Raw genomic sequence first — 18,788 nt, 5'->3', positions numbered from 1 at the left:
TTCTTTGGTGGAGGACAGGTTTAGAGAATAACTCGGCAGATATCGCTCGCAATGCACGAGTATCCCCGTCCCGCCGCCTCGTGAAAAGTTGCCCCAGTCATCCAGCTGAGGCCCTGCTTGAGATCTCGGCGTGCCACATTTCAGTAAACGCATCGGGCATCAACAGACAATGATCCTCCTCTTCTCAGCTGCCCTCGCGTAAGCAGTCGAATGTTTCGTTCTGCCGAATGGATCACATCGACGAATTTGGTCGTGGTGGTGTTGATATCGACGTTGATGCCATGGCTGTTGACGGCATTGTTAGACTGAGAATGGAGGAATCAAGCGAAATGATCAAGAGTCTAAGAGGGAATCATGTAAGACGGGCTCTATGGGTCTGCTAGATTAAGCTCCTAGCATCGCCCCATAGGGCCGAAGTTCTGTACAGCGTGGACTACTTTCCCATGCACTGAGGGAATATTTCCGGCCAGATCCACACGGTGCTATTCGTTTAAGTGGGGAGCTTCTCTGGGTAAGATGATCTAGGGATACTATGTGGCTACTCTTTCTTCTTTTCCTCTCCACTCAACGCCTTGATCAACTTCACGCCCATCTCCTCCGCCGTCCAGCGCTGCTCCCCCCAAAATTCAGCCTCCAGTTCACTCCCATGCGCTACCTCCTTGTGAAGCGTTGCCGACTTGGTTTTCACAGGATCCGTCGGGGACGAGTCTGTCGAGGAGCTATACACATCCACATGGTCATTGAACCGCACCCGCGGCTTCCCGTTCCCATGTCCCTTCTTGGCACTAAACGTCTCCAGGTAGCTCTTGCGCACGGCGTAGCGCTTGGCAGCTTCGCGACGGAGGGTGCCTGAGCCCAGCTTCTGGAGTCCTGTGCGCACGGCAAAGCGAACCGCAAGGTAGACCTGTTGAGCTATGAACAGGACCAGCAGCAGCGAGGACATGTGGACCTCCTTCATCCCGTCGCGGTAGAGATAGACGATACTTGCTGTCGAGAGGGTGCCGAGCCATGTCAGGAACTCCAAGCCCTGGAGGGACGGGCCGATCGAGTCCGTGCGGATGGGTGGCGGGCGCTGGCATTCGAGGGTGAGCTTGAAGAAATCGCCGCGCAGCTCCAGCCAGTTGTTGATCAGGAAGAGCAGAGGGACAAGCGGCCAGGCGACGCCGAAGAGGGCGAGATACCCGTACTGCACGCACATCTCGAGCGTGTCTTCGTGGACGTTGTACTCGTCCGCTTCGGCTTCGTTGCGGACCTGAGTGAGGAATGCTGCCTCTGAGGGTGAATCGATTAGAAGAAGATCGGTCATTTTGGAGTAGCGGCGTGGGCGGCCGGCTTGCGTTTTCTGGAGGCGGTAGTCGCGCCACTTTCTCCAGAGGACMCTTTTTACGTACGGGAGGACGACCTCCTCGCCAAAGCTTAGGACTTGGCCTGTCACGGACAGGTAGATTACTTCCTGCTGGAAGCGGGAGGTGTCCGCCTGGAAATCGGGTGATATGGCCGAGTGAATGCCCCTGACGTGAAAGATGTCCAGGTAAGGGATGATCTTCGCACCAAAGGGGACATAGACGAACGCAGTCAAGATAGTCGGTAGGAAAGCAGTAATAAAGTTCATCACGAAAGTCTTTGTCGTCTGCGCGAGATCATACTGGTCTTTGGTGCGGTAATTCTCATACTCCGTCAGTTTAGTGGCAATGTCCGTCAGCTTCGAGGTGATTGTAGGCAGCGAGAGAGAAAACAGCACGGTCGGACCAAACTCCAGATACCCTTTGAGTGGGCCCACGTAAACCTCCGAGATGAAAACCTCCAGCGCAAATGTGACAACAATCAATGTGCCGAGCGCTACAGTGGCAACCGTAGCAAAGGGGATGAGCAGGAGTTGGCGCAGAAGCTGCTTTCGCATGGAGAACACGCGGACGGTTTCTCCTGTGATAGGGTCCTGCACCTCCCTGTCCCAGACATACTGCGGCCGGTTGACCTTTAGCGCTCCAACCCCTTTGACATTCCAATGCAGGCTCAAGTCTGTCTCGCGGATCTTCCAGTACTCGACGAAAACGATGCACCAAAGACAGTTAACCACTGCGCAGTTGATAGAGTACGGGCCGAAATATGACCAGCAGATGACTCCCCATACGGCTGGGACCACCAGAAACAATGAATAAGACTGAATAAACGCAAAATAAAACGCCGTCTGCCAACGTCAGCTTTGTCTATCGTCGTTGTTGTGACCACTAACCTTCTCGCCAAACAAGGCACGGATCGCATCCAAATCCTCATCGGTCATCGCCACCGATCGACTCATCTTACGCAGCAGCTCGGCATTAGCAGCCCGATCATGAAGTGGAAACGCAGACGCAATGTTCTTCCATTTTCCTATCCTCGGGGTGATGCCAGCACCACCCAGGTGTCTCTGCCACGTTACAGCGTGATAGACCGATCGGAGTTCTTCAGCGGGGGTTTCGGCATCGGCGTAGTCGCTCGCAACAGGAAGCTCATGGACGACTCCATACAGCCAGTCTTTTACTCTGGTGAAGTTAGTCGGTGAAGACAGTAGCGTATAGACGGTGAGGTACCTCGACTCGTAAATCATCCGTCCCAAGTGGTCGCGGGGGACCTGGACACAGACCAACACCGAAGCTCCATGACCATGTCGGACTTGGATTTCAAGTCGTGCTGCTTTGAGATCATGGATTAAATTTCGGAACTCCTTGATTGCTCGAGATGTGTCTGCAGGTTAGTCCCAGTGCGTCAGTGCATTTACAAAGGATAAAGATGGTAAGTCCGAGGACGTTTTCAAGTACGAACCGACTTCTTCGAACTGATAGTGGATCACCCAGTCAACACCAAGATTGTCGAACTCCGCGTGGTCAAATCGATGATTGTGGAAGAAGAGAAGAGCCATGTTTTGAGGAATAGGGGAAGAAGCGGTGTGTGGACTGTGGAGAGGGGAAGGAAGTGCTTCGAGGTGCATTAGTCAATTAGAATTTCAGGGACCTTCACCATGCTGCATTCATTAAAATGAAGATATTCCTGTTTAGACACAACTAGCAGAAACACATGCATTGATTCTGGTCAGATTGTCCCATGAGTCTGCACTCTGCCATGATGATCCGAGCGACTCAATTAGCTATAACTCATAAATACAGAGACCTAACTGGTAAGTATAGTCCCTCAACCCTGATGCATGCTTTGAATAGTGATTTGTCAATGGCCACTCATCATTGTGGTCCTAGTGGATCTCAGTTTTAGGCATCACCATTCTCGAGCGAACCGAGGATCTGTGCCAAGCGCCAGCCCTACAGGGCGCATACCTAAGCTTTGCATGTCAAACTTAACTGACGCGCATAAGTCAACGGTCGAAGTGAAGTATTCGATCAATTAAATCCAATCCAAGATATCATTGCTCATACCCGATAGAGTCATGCACATCATTAACAACAAGCATAACCGCTCGTGACTTGGCCGTTAGCACGCCCAACTTCGAGATGAGCGGCACATAGTTCTGCAGGATGTAAAATGCTAGGACATGAACCACATGGTCCTATTCGATCAGTAGGTACGCTAGACAGCTGGAATCCTCAACTTACATCTCATAGACTATTGAAGGAAGCTTCTTCCACAGCCGCCAGCTGGTGTGGAATATGAACATTATCCCTCCAGTTACTACGATTCCCACCCCTACTGTTAGATGGGTTCGGGTCCTGTATGATCAACATCAGCCTTAACCGAGGGCCTTGCTTGATGTTTCAGTATTCACAGACACTTACACTATGCTATTGGTTATTGCCATGGCAACAGCAAGAGGTTGAGTGTTCTAACTTGCCAGCTACTCCGTCCTCTGCAGCAGTGATATAGTTTTTCTCTGGCATACCTTCTCGCTCCTCCATGCCCAGACTTTTCAGCTTCCGACTCTGCACGGTTTCTTATGTAAGTTGTTGCATGGTGTCTATCTATGTAAAACTCCACAGTAGCATGATAAAATTGTATAGACCCATAACTTGGCCCAAGAAATGCTGCTGCCTGCGCCTAATGGATTGAAGGTGTGGTAATCTCCATACCATAAAATACCCGAAGCCGGGCCGAATTCCTCGCTTTTTACGTCATTGCGTAAAATAATCCGTATTAGAGTGGTAAACCACCTCACTGTCTTGGCAAGGTCAGTGAACTCGAACAGCCAATCATCGCCGTCAACGTCCAGTGATGATCTATAGCAGCAAGGGCCAGGGTGAGGCAAGGCATCCATTTTATCCAATTGAGATATGGATAGGCAGTTTCTTATTTTTCCCATGTCAAATGAATAAACAAGGTCCATCTGTGGCAACAGCCACAGCCGAAGCATAAAATCCCCCATCTTCCAACGTGGCTGCTCTCAAGCAATTGAGCTTTAGGGCATCCGAGAGCGACAGCACTTTCCTGCGTTCCTATCTATCTACCTAAGCCAAATACTCGTCATGCTCAATTGCATCACCGACACCGTCAATGTTCACCAGCTCCTCCCGACGTCCCTTGACCTCATGGTTCGCAGGATATTCCCCGGTCAGAATGTGGCGTTTGGGTTGAGTCTGTTGCTCTTCACGTTCATGTTCCTGCCGACGCTGGTGATGCTCTTAGCCGTCATCGTGTTCTTTGCATTCTACTATCCGAGGTTGAGGAAGTTGACGGCTGTTCACAACGATCACTATGAGTGAGGGGTGTACGACCGGCTAGATGTTGTGAGTAGCCTACGAAGTATCAAGTATCACGAATATGGGTGGGGTACTGACAGGTCAAGAAGTATATGAACAGTGCACGATGCATTTGGTTTGGAGTTATGATGGTTATTGGAGTTTTGGAGTTGGTCTTCTCGATAACCAGATAGCCGACACAGCACATGCGTCGTTATTATACCCAGTCTTGCTACTTTCGCTACCATCTGGGGGTGTACTATATTCTCTCGCTTTTACTGTGGGGAAAACTGCAAGACAGCAGAGAGATGCAGCCAAGCATATTACTATGAGAATGAAAAGCATTATCTTCATGAATCTGGCACAAAGCATCAACGCTTGAGCTATGACGGACATTAAGGCTGTGGGGTAGCCAACACCCAACAGGTGTGTAATGTCTGCGATACAACTACTCTGGCGCGTCGTGCATGCTTAGTAGGAGAATTTCACTAGCCTCAGGGCATACGTGGCAATCGTGATACTTGATGGCAATGCACCTTTCAGCATCATGAGGAAAGTCCCAAAGTCCAGCTCAAGATAAGGCCGCCATGTCAACAATTAAGCATACTACGACATTCAACTTGCACTGTGAGGTTGAGAACAGTCTCTGGGAAGTTCGTTGCTTTATCATTTCTTAACCTCTTTCATTTAAATATCTTAGCTACTTGTCAGCTTTAATCTCGAGAAACTGGCGATGATCGGCTTGTAGAAGGTATTCCAATTAATCCTCTTGCTATGTCTTCTCTAGAAACCAAGCCTCAGTAACATCAACATACCTCACTCCTATACATATATACTCCGGCAACTCCAGTTGCTGCTTGAGACAAGATTATTATTTATGATTTTGATCCGTGTGCTCTGTCTCCAAAGCAGATAATATGTTTATTTATGCCTGTGAGCACTCATGCTCTACAGTTATCTATTCATTGCCACAAGCACCTGGCACTTATGCGAAATTGTCGATATTGGTATCGGCAAGTGCCCTTCAGCTGAGGAAAGTGGTCGACATGACGGTCTATTTAGACTACCTTCGCTGAAAGGACTAAGGCTCTTCCCAGTTGGACCAATACTGGAATACTGGATGAGTCATATTTATGCCTCAGGCATGCTTGATGTGGCAATGTCAAATTGTTCTATTTCAGGCTTCAGCCACATGGGGCGCAGTTTTCGAGGATCCTTGCCTACTCCGTAACCACTGGTACTATCTTCTTGGCTAGTGGCCGCTGGACTGGCCCCGTTCCAGATTGTGTTGATGACGGGAAATGCCCAACTGATCAATCGTCAGAATACTGAGCGTTCAACTACAATTTTTAGCATCTTATAATATTTTCTTATGTACCTCTCCTATCACTCCATTAATAGCAACTTTTTACGCATCAGTATGAATTACGTATGCTCAACTTTGGATGACGTATATTGTTGAGCAAGGGTGTAACTTGCCCACACAAACACGGAATATAATATCAACCACCAAGACGGAGAAACTCACCCCTTGACTTGCCTCAGCCAATCACAAGCAGAAGTCTATTTCTTAGCCTGAGAAACAACGGAAATCATTGGACGCCAGCCTTGTGAGGATCTTGGCTATCCACTCAAACATCCTCAGCGCATTTCTGAGAGTTTGGAGCCATGATTCGGAGATCAGCCGTGGTCGATTAAATTGGATGTATTATCTCAAAAATGGGATCCTCGAGAGGTCAAGAGTGGCGAAAGGGAAATCTACCTAAGCTGCGATGGTTGATTTTAGAACACAAGAGAATTACAGAGCAGGCTACACGAGTAGGACAGCAGCTAAGGATGACTTCAGATGACGTTCAACGTGTTACCTACAGCCACCATCCGCTTATAGAGACGTAGAAAAGTGAAGCGTGATTGATAACACAGATGAGGCGGAGTCATAGGCTAGCTGGCTTCTATTGTGGCTTTTGTGCCTTGTCATAGGCTGTTGCGGAGCCCACTTCATTCCACGACAAATGATGATCACCTCGAGCTTGGCAAGCATCATCGGCGCTCGCCAAATGCCAAGCTACTCATATAATGCTCTGTTTCTCCTTTTCCTCACTGAGACTTTGGTCACTCGCTGAAAGCCCAGCTTCTCTTCTGGAAGCTTGATTTGCTCCTTTTGTTAATTAAAAGCGCTTTTTATCATAGGCTTGTTGCCTTCCATATTGATTAAACCACAATTCTTCTTCTGAAATACATGCGTAAGTTGCTCCTGGCCATTCCCTTTCTCTACGGTTGTTCCTCCAGAATAATATCATTTCTTTGCATTTGCATAGCTCTTTTTCCTTGCTCAAGATGCGCTGTCAGAACTGTGTAACATAGTTGGCAAAGGCACAATTCCTGTCAAGTTCAGACTGACACGTTCTCTCCTTGCATACAGACCGGATTCAATCGTGGGCGAAAGCTCACGCGTCCCACCGCAGCTCAGCTCCCCAAGATCCTTCCAAAGCGCCGACCAACGAGGCCCAAGACTCGGAGACCGCAGAACCTCGACATAATGGGCGGGTGAAGGAGCAGTCTGGGGACCTGGAAGGTCCAGAATCCAACCCCCAAGATGAACAGACCACAACCAAACCAGGACCCCTCGTCCGCATGAAACATGGCGTCATCCGTTTTGGAAGACATACCAAGGAAGTTCTATGCCATAGCTGGGTCAATGTCCTGCTGGTCTTCGTGCCCGCCGGTATCGCGGTCGAAGCGGTAGGGGTAAATCCGGCGGTGATTTTTGCGATGAACGCGGTTGCCATCATCCCTTTGGCCGGTATACTGAGCCACGCAACTGAGTGTGTTGCCAGCCGTCTGGGAGATACGGTTGGAGCACTCATTAACGTTACATTTGGAAATGCCGTGGAATTGATTATCTTGTAAGTTGCGATACACTTACCTTTTTCGCGGGTTCTAACTAACATTTATTAGCATGTAAGTTTCCATTGACTCCTTTTCTGCCTCTCAACCGTAAATAACTTGATTTACCCGACCAGCATTGCACTCGTCAAGGTACATCCCCTCTCAAGCCTACTTGATGATCTAGCTAACAACCAATTGCAGAACGAGATAAGGATCGTCCAGGCCTCTCTGCTTGGCTCCATCCTAGCTAATCTACTCTTGATCCTGGGAATGTCTTTCCTTTTGGGAGGTCTTCGCTTCCAGGAACAGGTAGGATACTCTTGCGCGCAATATCAGGCCCGTGCTGATTGTCTCTAGATTTATAACAGCACAGTCACTCAGATGAGCGCATGCCTTCTGAGTTTGAGTGTCACCAGTCTTCTCCTACCTGTTAGTATTTCGCTGAAATTTACTCCACATAAACATGCTGATTATTATCTGACTAGACTGCATTCCATGCATCTTGGTCGAACAGTGCATCAGCCGACAGAAACACTCTGAAAGTTAGCCGTGGAACCAGTGTGGTAAGCATTGCTCTGATCAGCATATGTCTATGATTCTCATATTGTGAATTCAGGTGCTGCTCCTCATCTACATTCTCTACATCATTTTTCAACTCAAATCCCACTCCTATCTTTACGCGAGCATCCCACAACAGATCATTGACGAAGAGTCTCATCCTGGCGTCCTGGCGGAGTTTATGAACAGCTCTTCCGATTCATCCAGCAGCTCATCTGATGATTCCGATGACACCACAACATCATGGACAACCGCAAAGCGTATCAAACGAGCGATGAGACATCGCAGACGTCGAAAGTCCAGCACGAGCTCCAATCATACTGCCTCTGGCACTCTTAGCAAGAAGCATTCTGGCGATACAGCCCGTCCGGTACTGAATGAGAAGAGCAACTCTACAGAGGGACCTACTTCCAACCATTCAATCACCATTGATTTTGCGGACGATGGTCACTACGAAGCAGATGATGATAAGCGAATCAACGAGCCTCGCTCGATAGACTTTGGTCCGCGGTCAATTGGCGAGCAGGAGGCATCCAAGAAGGATCGCAAAGCGAAGAAGCGAAGCAAAAAGCACAAAGCCCACAAGGGAGACAATGTGAACGCCTTGAACACTGATGCATCGGTTCAGCGACCGTCCCTGCCGTCTCATCTGTCTGCACCTGCTACTGATAGCGTCAACTCGCCTCAGCCGGCTGATGTTGCTGCCGAGCTCCCGAAGAGAAAATCTCCATTCCTTCCCACGATACCGGCTTTACTATCCAATACGGTCTTTTCAAACACTGTCCCTTCCACCAACTTCGCACAGTCAGCTCCTGGAAATCCTGGTCTTCGACGCACGCGCTCTCTTCCTTCTCACATGAATCGTCCTCCCCCAGTCGGGAACGCGGTCCAGTTTGCTAGAGGCGCTGCCCGTATACCAACTACGGTTGATGTCACGGCTAACAACGCTCCTCCTGAGCACAACGAATCTGAGATATCACGCACGGCTGCCGTGGTCATGTTACTGGTCTCAACTGCGCTTGTCGCAGTATGTGCCGAGTTCCTAGTGGACGCCATCCCCGAAATGATTGAAAGCTCATCGGTCAGCGAGGCGTTTATTGGTCTGATCATTCTGCCCATTGTCGGTAATGCTGCAGAACACGTTACCGCCGTCAGTGTGGCCACCAAGAACAAGATGGATTTGTCCATTGGCGTGTCAGTGGGAAGCAGTATTCAAATTGGTGAGTTAGCAATATATGCCTGCATGGTTTCAGCTTTCTGACAGGTCCTAGCGATTTTCGTCACACCGCTGGTGGTCATTCTAGGCTGGTGCATGGACAAGGACATGTCTCTGTACTTTACCCTGTTCGAAACCATCTGTTTGTTTGTGACTGCTTTTGTGGTCAACTTTTTGGTTCTGGATGGTCGAAGCAATTACCTTGAGGGCGCGCTGCTTATTGCCGCCTATGTCATCATCGGGTAAGTCATTGCTTTTTGCTAAAAACAAAAGAAAAAGGGGAAGACCTCTTACTGACTGTACTTCAGTGTTGCGGCGTTTTTCTATCCTGGAAGTGACCAGTCTGCCGACATTGCGAGCGCTGGTTCGAGTTAACCGGATTTGCAGTGACACTTGGTGCGGATGCGATTCTGCACCCCATCACTGATTGTCTTTATATGAGCATTAGAGCGATGAGTGATTCCACCCTGATATGATTCAGTGTGGATAATGCTAGTACAAGTTGAGGCGTTAACTCGCTGCAGATTTGGCTGGACAACGGTCATGAGTTTCTAATGTATCTACTTAAATCAGAATATCTTCTACATTTTTTTAATCATTCATCTGTCGCTCACTGCTCATCGTAAACTCCAACAAAATACTACCTTGGACCACTTTGCGACGTTCGAAGCCTAGAATATCGACGCCATCAATGTCCCTGTCCAGCTCACTCTGTTGACCTATAATCTATATCGTCCATCTCAAAGATCAACTTCATAGGCCCGACATCCATCCCTGAAGACACAAGAGTATCTTCGGTCGGGAATTCCGGAAACTCCAGGACCAAAGTGGGTATCATTAAAATGGGTAAAAAATAAGAGGGGCCTGTGGCTGGACACGGAGTTCGACAGCAGTGCAGCACACAAGTCCACAGTCACAGCCACTCATTATGGCACACGTGGCTTGTCTTGAAAATACCTCACTCATTCTCTTGCATCGTTATCCACTGAAGTGGATAACGATGCAGACAGAGTAGGGAGTACTCTTTCATCTGTTAGTCTACTATCAGGCTAGAAAGACAAGGTAATGAATTCCTTCTGCCTGATTCCTTGTCCGTCAAGGGCCCTCCCTTATGTGGCTCGTTAAGGCTGAACCCGAACCGCACCGCTGTGGTGTGGCTAGTAAGGGTCCAGGAGTATCCGATTGGGTGAGGATCGTGGGTGTCACTTGAGAGATCCACACACCACCAGCCTTGATGTGGCGCCAAGAGAGAGGGACTGATAAATGTTTTGTTGCTTGCATTGCAGGTGGATGAGTTATATGGTAGTTCGGTATCCGTAACAGGAGGGGAATGGCATGGTTGGGTGTGGTGCAGGCATGCCGCCTGAGCGGTTGAGTGCTGGCGGTTAGAAGAAAGCATACATTGTGCTTGCTCGCTGCCTGCGACTCTGCGTAGAGGAATGAAAGTGGATTGCGGATTAACTTTAGCTGTTATAACGGCTAGGGACTCAGGGGTAGTGATTGATATACTCCGTACTAGGCAGAGGTATATTGTTGATGTTCCACTGCCAGACAGAATGTATCTGCCTAATTGTGAGACTATCGACTGTTCCCCATCGAAACTAATAGCCCAGTGGATACACGTCTTAGTGTCAACAATCTGCTTCGGATTTATGTATGCGGAACGGCAGTACGCGCCGACTGTATACAAATCGTTTTAGCTTAAATAGTGGTAAATGTTATTTGGGGCTGTAGGTGTCTGGAGTATCCAGGCATAGACTAAGTGTCCCCTCCCCTCCTTAGTACCACATAAAAGGCTCAACGCCTGCTCAACCCGTCTTTTTTACTTTCTTTCTTTCTGAACCTACTACCACATACTGCTACACATAAATTGCGAGCGACCATGTCCTACTACGGAGAAAGAGATAACTACTACGGCGGGCCGCCTCAACCCTCCTACGGCCAGCCTCCCTACGGGCAACAGCAACAGCAACCACCATCCTACGGCCGGCCACCTTACGGGCAACAGCAACAACAACCATCCTACGATCGCCCTCCCTACGACCGGCCCCCCTACGACCGTCCTCCCCCCGAACGCTCCCCCTCCTCCTTCGATCCATCCCGCCCCCGCTACGAGGGACCACCCTACAACAGCTCTTCGCCCGCACCTCCGCCTTCCGCCCGCCCACCCCCAGGCCCCCCACCGCCTCTTCCCCTCGGCTGGGTCCAAGAATGGGAACCTAGTCTTCGCCGCGCATTCTTCGTCGAGACTGCAACAGGCCGCTCGCAGTGGGAGACCCCCATGCAAGACTCCGACCATGCCAGGGGACTAGGCGGGCCCCCGCCGCCTCACTATGCTTCTCCGCCGCCGCCGCAGCAGGACAGAGGCTACTATGCTTCTCCTCCCCCGCCGCCGCAGCAGGACGGAGGCTACTACCCCCCTCCCGGGGGCGCGTATCCGCCTCAGGACCAGAAGAAGAAGTCCGGCGGGATGGGGAAGATCATTGCGGGAGGTGTGGCGGGTGTGGCGCTCGGTGCGGCCGGTATGGCGCTGTGGGACCATGAGAAGCGTGAGTTTTGCTCTGCTGTGAGTTTTGTGTTGGGAATATTGCTGACTGATTTGATATAGGTGAGGACGAAGAGGAGGAGGAGCTCAAGGAGCGGGTGGAGAGGTTGGAGGAGGAGAGGTATTCGGATCGTGAGGAGCGGGCTTACTCGCCTCCTGTGGATGATTGGTAGATGTTGAGGATGGGATGTAATGCATTGTTCGTGGTCTTCGATGGTTTTCCGTATTGCTGCATACGAGCAAGGCCGTTTAAGCAATTGATTGTCAGGTGTTCATTTACATCTAGTTTGAACGGAGAATCCTATTAAAAACATCTCACAAATTTAAGCGAGGCGGTGATGTCATCACAATAGCACATGCTCCGCGGCATCAATCACTTCCAACGCTCCATCGGTCCATCCAGACATTGCTGGTACATATCACCTAGAATCTAACGGTGCTCAAAATGCCAAAATACGTGAGTTAATCTCAATTATGTCGATTGCTCCTAGGTAACCCAAGCAGAGCCTTGTCATTCAATACGACAGCGTCGAAACATGGCAGAAACACAATGCCGAGATTGAACGAATGTACGCATATTCAGCGATCACGCCTGAATTGGCGACTGATATGTGACAGTACGAAGGATGGGTTCGCAGCAAAAGGGGCAGATAAATTCACGTTTTTCATTTCGACGAGAAGTCTCCCTCCTATACATACTACTTCGTAGGGCTTTCTTTTCGACGTTGAGGATATTGCTGACTGGAGGTGAAGATTCGTTGTACCCGATAATGTCACGCTGGAGGAATTGAAGGAGGTGCAATTCCCAGAGGGTGTCTCGGTGCAGTTACATCAGGAATCCTAAGTTTTGAATGTCATACACCACTTATTTCATGGTCGTGTCAACCAATGAGCTAGCTTATTTCCAGCATAGAATCTCCCCATGGAGTAACCCAAACCAAGCCTCATCGTTCTTGACAAAGTCCCTCCATCCATCTGCCATCTTCTCCAGCTCCTCCTTCGTCGCGTATCCCTCCTCCACAGCCCTCTTTGAAAACCCACTCGATCTCATCCTGGCTTCCATTGATCCACCCCAGTACTCCCTTTCCTCAGGACTACTAAAGCACCATGCCCCAGCGCTTTTCTTGATTCTCGCCTTTTCAAACCCGGCTTCCTCCGCCCAAACATGGATATACCGGCCAGGATGCGGATTACCCCCCTTCGCTTTAGCCATAAGATCTGTAACCTCTTTACATCCGGCGATTCCCGCGTTGTCAGGGTACCACGTCATCGATGCCGACTCCCTCGCCGCGACGATCCCGCCGTCACTCTTCGCAACCCGGCGCATTTCCCGTAGCGCGCGCACTGGGTCCGCGATGTGCTGTAGCACCTGGTGGACATGGACGATGTCGAAGGTGTCGTCCGGAAAGTCAAGCGAGTGGATGTCGCCGACGCGAAAGTCGATGTTTGTGATTCCCTGTGTGGAGGCGAGGGATCGGGCTGCGTCTAACGGGTCGGCGACGTACTCGATCCCCGTAACGTGGCCTTGGGGGACGAGCCGCGCGAAGTCGATGCTGATACTGCCCGGGCCACAACCTATATCCAGGATTTTCATGCTCGGTTTGATGTACGGGATGAGGTAGGCGGCAGAGTTGGCGGCGGTGCGCCAGCTGTGGGTTTGGAGAACGGAGGGGGAGTGGTCGGTGATGTAGACAGTTTTGTTAGACATTGTGGCTGTAGGTATGTTCCAGAGAATGTTGATTGATGTGTGAGAAGGAGTTTACTTTGGCAAGGAGGGAGGGCGAGAGCCGGGTTTTGATGTCGAGCTGTACGATGCTGGCGCCAGAGGACCCTGTCGATTCCGCGACTCCGATGATTTGTTTTCGGAGTTCCGTAGGGTCTTTAACAACCATGGGTATGCGCGCAAATAGCAAACAACATCATACCAAACTCGTCCACCCCTCGAACCCATTTTCCGAGCCTTTCCCGTCGTTCAGTCGACCCAGTCTCGGCTGATCGCCATAACTCCGAAATTTCCAGCATCCCATCTTCCCATTCCAGGAGGTGCCGGTCATACTCCTTCTCCCATACTCCTCGGTCTGCGGCCTCCCAAAGTACCCTGCTTTCGGGGACATAGACCCCCTTCATTTCGTCAGCCACAAAGTTTGGTAGACCCCTATCCGAATTGTAAACACTGCTGAGCAGGTACATCGTATAGATGGCACGACGTTTGGCGGAGACCACGATCCAGGACTCCCAGTTTGGCCGCGTATGAGTAATCTCCGCCGTGCAGGATAGGCCATTCTGAGCAGTACGAAAGGCAAGCTCCATTAAGGTCATCATGGTCTTATCGGTAACTGCGGATACGTTGCCGAGAGGGCTGAAGTACATCGAGATGGTATAGACAAGGTAGGCTTGGAAGGAACACAGGAGGTCGTAGTCATGTTGACTCATTGTCTATACAGTCAGTTTCTCCATCCACAGAGACCTCAAAGAAAGCTTACCTCACTTGCCAGTCTTTCCATTTCCGCCTCCACAGTGCCCATCACCATCGTCTCGCTCCCTGGCGCCGCTTGCTCCCACATTCGGACAAGGCTGTAACAGTTGGCCAGAGATTGTGGCATCTGATTCGTATTGACTTGTGTATGATGTATGATTGGTGGGAAACCGCCATCCTTCAGCATATAACGTGGATATGTCTTGAGGATAATGGTGATGTATTGCAACGTAAAGGGGTGGTAGGCCTTAGGAATCTCATCTCGTCCGAGAGGAGGGAGGAGATACGGTCTCAGCCATCTGTCTCGGATATCTACTGCGTTTGCACTAGGTGTCAGGTCGATATCTGTAAAAACGAGATCGAGGGGTCTCGTCTGTCCGCTGGTTACAGCTCGAGGACGAGGAGACCTGAAGGCCGCAGCTGGACCGGATTCGGGGATCAAAGACACAGGTTCTGGGGCTATAGCAGTGTCTGCAAGTCCCTGTATATCAAGAAGTGGTGTATAATGTTCTCGTGCGTCGCTAGCGGTACTGGTGACCTCAATCTCAGGTGTAGTGACGCGCCCTGGCGGATATTGGCAATTGCGACCTTTCGATCTGCATCGCGAACAGATAGGCTTTTCCAGTCCACATCGTACTTTGGATTTGGTGCAATTCTGACATGCCTTTTTCCGTGGAGGTGCTCTCTGTTGTCCTTTGTTTGGATTTGTGCTATATGGGGATGATCTCATTGTTAGTTGATCATGATAGTAGTTATCGGCTTGATGGTCAGAAATCGGAATTCCGATGTGGAGTGGGGTTCCGGGAGGGTTTTCTGAAGCATGCATGTCGAGCTTACTATCTGGTGCCAGTCCAGATGTCCCACGCTGCATCTTGAATGCTAATTAGAAAACCTGTCCATCCAGGGTATTGCGTTTTATCAAACAAAGGAAAATGTGCAACTCTTAAAAATAACTGGCAAATGTAAACCACTACATTAACATAAAGGTTACGATTATAGGTGCGCAATAAAAGACAGCCTAGTTAGCCTAGGTAAAGCCTCTGATTGTGTTACCAGCTCTCATGCATTGTCCATTTGCTTAGCCAGTAACCATGTGTTCCATTCATTGCCATAGCCTGAATTAGTAGGCAGAGGGGTTAACATGGGAGCTGTGAGGCCAAGGGGAATCTCTCAAATACAAAATGATGAGAGAGTCCAAGACCTCTGCTGAAAGGAAGTCACAGTGAAGATCACTCGCCACAGATTGCTGTGACACACGCCTGCAGGGTGATTAGCATCTTAGCAATAGAAATACAATAGGTATCTGAATGCACTTACCACCATACGGCCGAGGTCTGCTGGTGCAATCAAGGATCGCCCAGTCCCCGATCTGGCCACCTTGTATGAATTTGTAATAACGACAGCCGGGTGGAAATCGTTGGCACTGTTCTGCCAAGCGGTCTCCCTCTCTGAGTATTTTGGATCCCCATCCATAGGATACCGGTCCGAAATCAATCCTTCCACTGTTGTCTCCCGACCATCCAGTTGACGTCTTTGTCGCAGTTCCGAGAACTGGAGAACTGCATGTATTCCTTACTTGGAAATGGACAGGGCGAGCCCGTAAGAAAGGGTTCCACTGTTTGGTTAGTTTGACCTCACATTGTGAAATTGGGGCATCATGGGCATACTTTGCATGGAGATGGGTGGGAAATATGCAGCTAATGTCCATATCATCCCAGGTAGGTGGCTCTGAGTGGAGCCATCCTTTCTCATAGCAAAGACGAATGCCGTTTTATATAGTTAGGCATTTATATAGTTAGGAGCGATGGATAGTAAAGCCGGTAGTTAAACGGGCCTACCCATCGTTGTCGTGAGAGGCGTAGAGGCTCCGAGAATGCTGCGTATGAAATTCATTATTACGTTTGAAGAAACACATAAGTCGACGATGATAAACTCCACCCCCAGAGGTGTTTCTGTCCGCGGCCAGGCGCACTTTCCTAGGAGTTTGGTAGATATGAGCCATAATACGCGATACTGAGAATGGTAGGCACGGACGAAATCGATGAGAGTGGATGGTTCGACGAGAAAGGTATGACGGAATAGAAATGAATGATAGATTCCTCATAACCTCATAGAGTCACCCGGAAGTTACCTTAAGATACATGATACTCTTCGCCAGGGCCAGACCCAAACCGCCTGGTTTGGGTCGGCTACAACTCAACGCAACGCATCATCTTAAATAAATGCTCCATATAAATATTTACCTTATAGTTACATAAATACCAAAATTACATGCCAAGAAATTGAGCATAATAGTGATATAGATAGAATAAAGCTATTCTTAATTCTTTTTTCCTAGGTATTTATATAGAGTATATAGATCCTAATACCCCTAGCACTTGCACATACTAATTACTCATATTGTGGTCGTCTTATTTGCCCTTTCTTCAATGAGTTTTATATGTGTAGACCTTTTGCCTTGGTATAATTCGGTGCATTGAGCGGTAGCCGACCCACACTCTAATGGTGTGGGCTGGCTTTCTCATCATCCGTGGCGTATCACACTGTCATGGCATTCTGAATCGAACGCAGAAGGGAACGGGGTGGTTGTTTCTGTGCCATGGATTGACAAGACACTCCGTGATTACAATTTGACGCCGACATCTTGAAGTTGAGTACGTTGGATTTTGTAAGACGGTACCTGAGCAGGACAATCAATAGCGCGTCCGCCCTGACGCGTTCAACTCGGGCCTCCAAGCCCATGGCAACATGTACTTCACTTTGCGTCCCTATATATCATCTTTGAAAGTAAGACGCACACCGATATGGTGGAGAAACCGATACATGTCCTCCTTGTGCACGTCGCATAACTCTCGCTACTTTTCGGTATCGAAGACGGACGACAAGCCGAAAACTGCTAGGAATTGCATCAGAAAGATTCTATACGCGTTCGACCCCGTTGAAACCCAATCAGCTTCGTCGTCATGGCCATACTTCTCCTTTCTCAACCCTCAAGCTGTCGCCGACTCGCCTGAACTGCGACATGCAAATTGCATTGTTCCGTCAAGCCTGAAAATACCATGGGTTACATCATTCCCCGCCTCGCTGCAGTCCAAGTACTGGACGGAAGCGGAAGAGGCTGCGAGAGATTTGCTACGGGCGATCTTTGTCACACCTTCACGAAATGTCTCTGAGAAGTACATCGAAGCCGTGATCGATGCGGCTGCCTCATTCACTGTGAACGTTGCCCCAACAGGAAGCTTATCGAGAACGAGAGCTCTGGCGAGGGCTTATACGCTCATCTTCATACATGATGGTAAGTAAAGTCGACAATGTACTGGCACGTATCTGACCACTGTTTATAATGGTTCAGACGCCGTTGAGTCGGGAAACGTATGATCTCGAATCTCGTCAGTCCTATCCAAATGTTTGAGTGCTTATCAATGGCAGTTCGATGCAACCATTCCGAATACGTATAACAATAATGAGCGACGGTCTCATACCGGATTTGATATGGTAGCGCAGGAAGTCATGTCTGAGGACACAGTGCAAGGCAGGAGATTTCTGGATGCTATGATATCGTGGGGATCTTTGCCACAGCCGAAACAATCCAGGAAATCCTTCCCGACACTAATGGACTACCTGAAGCATCGGATAGAGGATGTGGGAGCTTAGTAGGTTGCTGTGATCATTTGCTACGCTGCGCCACTAACTGTTTCAGCCTCGTCTTTCGCAGCGCAGGATTCGCCTCGGATATCTCAGTCACAGACCAAGATGAACAAGCTCTTGAGCGCCTGAGCCCTCTCTGCGCGAAACATTTTGCATTGACCAACGATCTATACTCGTATGCTAAGGAAGTCATCGCTGAAAAAGAGCATGGAGAACCTCTACTCAACGCCGTCAAGGTCGTAGAAGATTTGTTGGATGTTTCCTCTTCGTCGGCCAAGTCGATACTGCGTGGTGTCATATTGGATACCGAGCGGCAGTTGGGCGAAGAATATGAGTCTCTTCTCAACACCAAGAGTACGACAATCACACAGCTGGTCTACGCTCGGGGATTGATCATCGCTGTAGCAGGGAACATATTCTTCTCGGCTACGAGCTCTCGCTATGCTAAAGCCGTCGACGGATCCAGGCTAGTATAGACAGTCAATAGTAGAAAGTTGTGCATCAATGAGTTTCACATATGTTTCACTTCGTTCAATCATATCTTCATCTCTATGACCGCAGTCCAGACCTTCTGTCTGCGACGAGCCTGTGACGGATCGATGACCTTTCTGCGGCGTTAATTTCAAGTCAATTACGCATAGTGTTGTCACAACCAAGCAGAACACCTACTGAAGACAAAAATAGCTGGCACCATAGCATTTTTTGAATTCGTCTACGCTAGTAATGTTTTCGGATGACTAAGAATTTTTATGTGAGATCGAAATCAAATGAAGGTCTGATTCTTTTCAACGAATG

The 18,788-nt window shown here is 49.3% G+C and overlaps 8 protein-coding genes across 8 annotated transcripts; 4 read left to right on the top strand and 4 right to left on the bottom strand.

The window, feature by feature from the left end:
• Positions 1-538: 538 nt before the first annotated feature.
• Asppvi_007189 (anoctamin family protein) lies at positions 539-2,899 on the bottom strand (the record flags this gene model as incomplete). Its single annotated transcript, XM_043303081.1, has 3 exons — positions 539-2,188; positions 2,234-2,724; positions 2,803-2,899. 3 exons carry the CDS (start codon positions 2,897-2,899, stop codon positions 539-541), a joined length of 2,238 nt encoding a protein of 745 aa, XP_043159016.1.
• A 1,549-nt stretch (positions 2,900-4,448) lies between these two features.
• On the top strand, positions 4,449-4,685 carry Asppvi_007188 (uncharacterized protein; the record flags this gene model as incomplete). The annotated part of the gene is made up of 1 exon (XM_043303080.1): positions 4,449-4,685. One exon carries the CDS (start codon positions 4,449-4,451, stop codon positions 4,683-4,685), a length of 237 nt encoding a protein of 78 aa, XP_043159015.1.
• Positions 4,686-6,900: 2,215 nt separating this feature from the next.
• On the top strand, positions 6,901-9,699 carry Asppvi_007187 (putative membrane bound cation transporter; the record flags this gene model as incomplete). The annotated part of the gene is made up of 9 exons (XM_043303079.1): positions 6,901-6,904; positions 7,084-7,567; positions 7,685-7,700; positions 7,752-7,859; positions 7,908-7,979; positions 8,036-8,113; positions 8,167-9,328; positions 9,380-9,566; positions 9,633-9,699. 9 exons carry the CDS (start codon positions 6,901-6,903, stop codon positions 9,697-9,699), a joined length of 2,178 nt encoding a protein of 725 aa, XP_043159014.1.
• A 1,507-nt stretch (positions 9,700-11,206) lies between these two features.
• Positions 11,207-12,042, top strand: Asppvi_007186 (WW domain protein; the record flags this gene model as incomplete). The annotated part of the gene is made up of 2 exons (XM_043303078.1): positions 11,207-11,873; positions 11,933-12,042. 2 exons carry the CDS (start codon positions 11,207-11,209, stop codon positions 12,040-12,042), a joined length of 777 nt encoding a protein of 258 aa, XP_043159013.1.
• A 725-nt stretch (positions 12,043-12,767) lies between these two features.
• On the bottom strand, positions 12,768-13,577 carry Asppvi_007185 (class I SAM-dependent methyltransferase; the record flags this gene model as incomplete). Its single annotated transcript, XM_043303077.1, has 1 exon — positions 12,768-13,577. One exon carries the CDS (start codon positions 13,575-13,577, stop codon positions 12,768-12,770), a length of 810 nt encoding a protein of 269 aa, XP_043159012.1.
• Positions 13,578-13,750: 173 nt separating this feature from the next.
• Positions 13,751-15,216, bottom strand: Asppvi_007184 (Zn(II)2Cys6 transcription factor domain-containing protein; the record flags this gene model as incomplete). Its single annotated transcript, XM_043303076.1, has 2 exons — positions 13,751-14,305; positions 14,353-15,216. 2 exons carry the CDS (start codon positions 15,214-15,216, stop codon positions 13,751-13,753), a joined length of 1,419 nt encoding a protein of 472 aa, XP_043159011.1.
• A 358-nt stretch (positions 15,217-15,574) lies between these two features.
• On the bottom strand, positions 15,575-15,818 carry Asppvi_007183 (uncharacterized protein; the record flags this gene model as incomplete). The annotated part of the gene is made up of 2 exons (XM_043303075.1): positions 15,575-15,604; positions 15,663-15,818. 2 exons carry the CDS (start codon positions 15,816-15,818, stop codon positions 15,575-15,577), a joined length of 186 nt encoding a protein of 61 aa, XP_043159010.1.
• A 1,350-nt stretch (positions 15,819-17,168) lies between these two features.
• On the top strand, positions 17,169-18,469 carry Asppvi_007182 (uncharacterized protein; the record flags this gene model as incomplete). Its single annotated transcript, XM_043303074.1, has 4 exons — positions 17,169-17,640; positions 17,698-17,717; positions 17,775-17,998; positions 18,046-18,469. The coding sequence occupies 4 exons, from the start codon at positions 17,169-17,171 to the stop codon at positions 18,467-18,469; spliced, it is 1,140 nt and encodes a 379-aa protein (XP_043159009.1).
• Positions 18,470-18,788: the final 319 nt, after the last annotated feature.

This window comes from Aspergillus pseudoviridinutans (genome assembly GCF_018340605.1).
Source record: "Aspergillus pseudoviridinutans IFM 55266 DNA, scaffold_5, whole genome shotgun sequence".
Classification (NCBI taxonomy): domain Eukaryota; kingdom Fungi; phylum Ascomycota; class Eurotiomycetes; order Eurotiales; family Aspergillaceae; genus Aspergillus; species Aspergillus pseudoviridinutans.
This window is presented reverse-complemented; position numbering and strand designations above follow the sequence as displayed.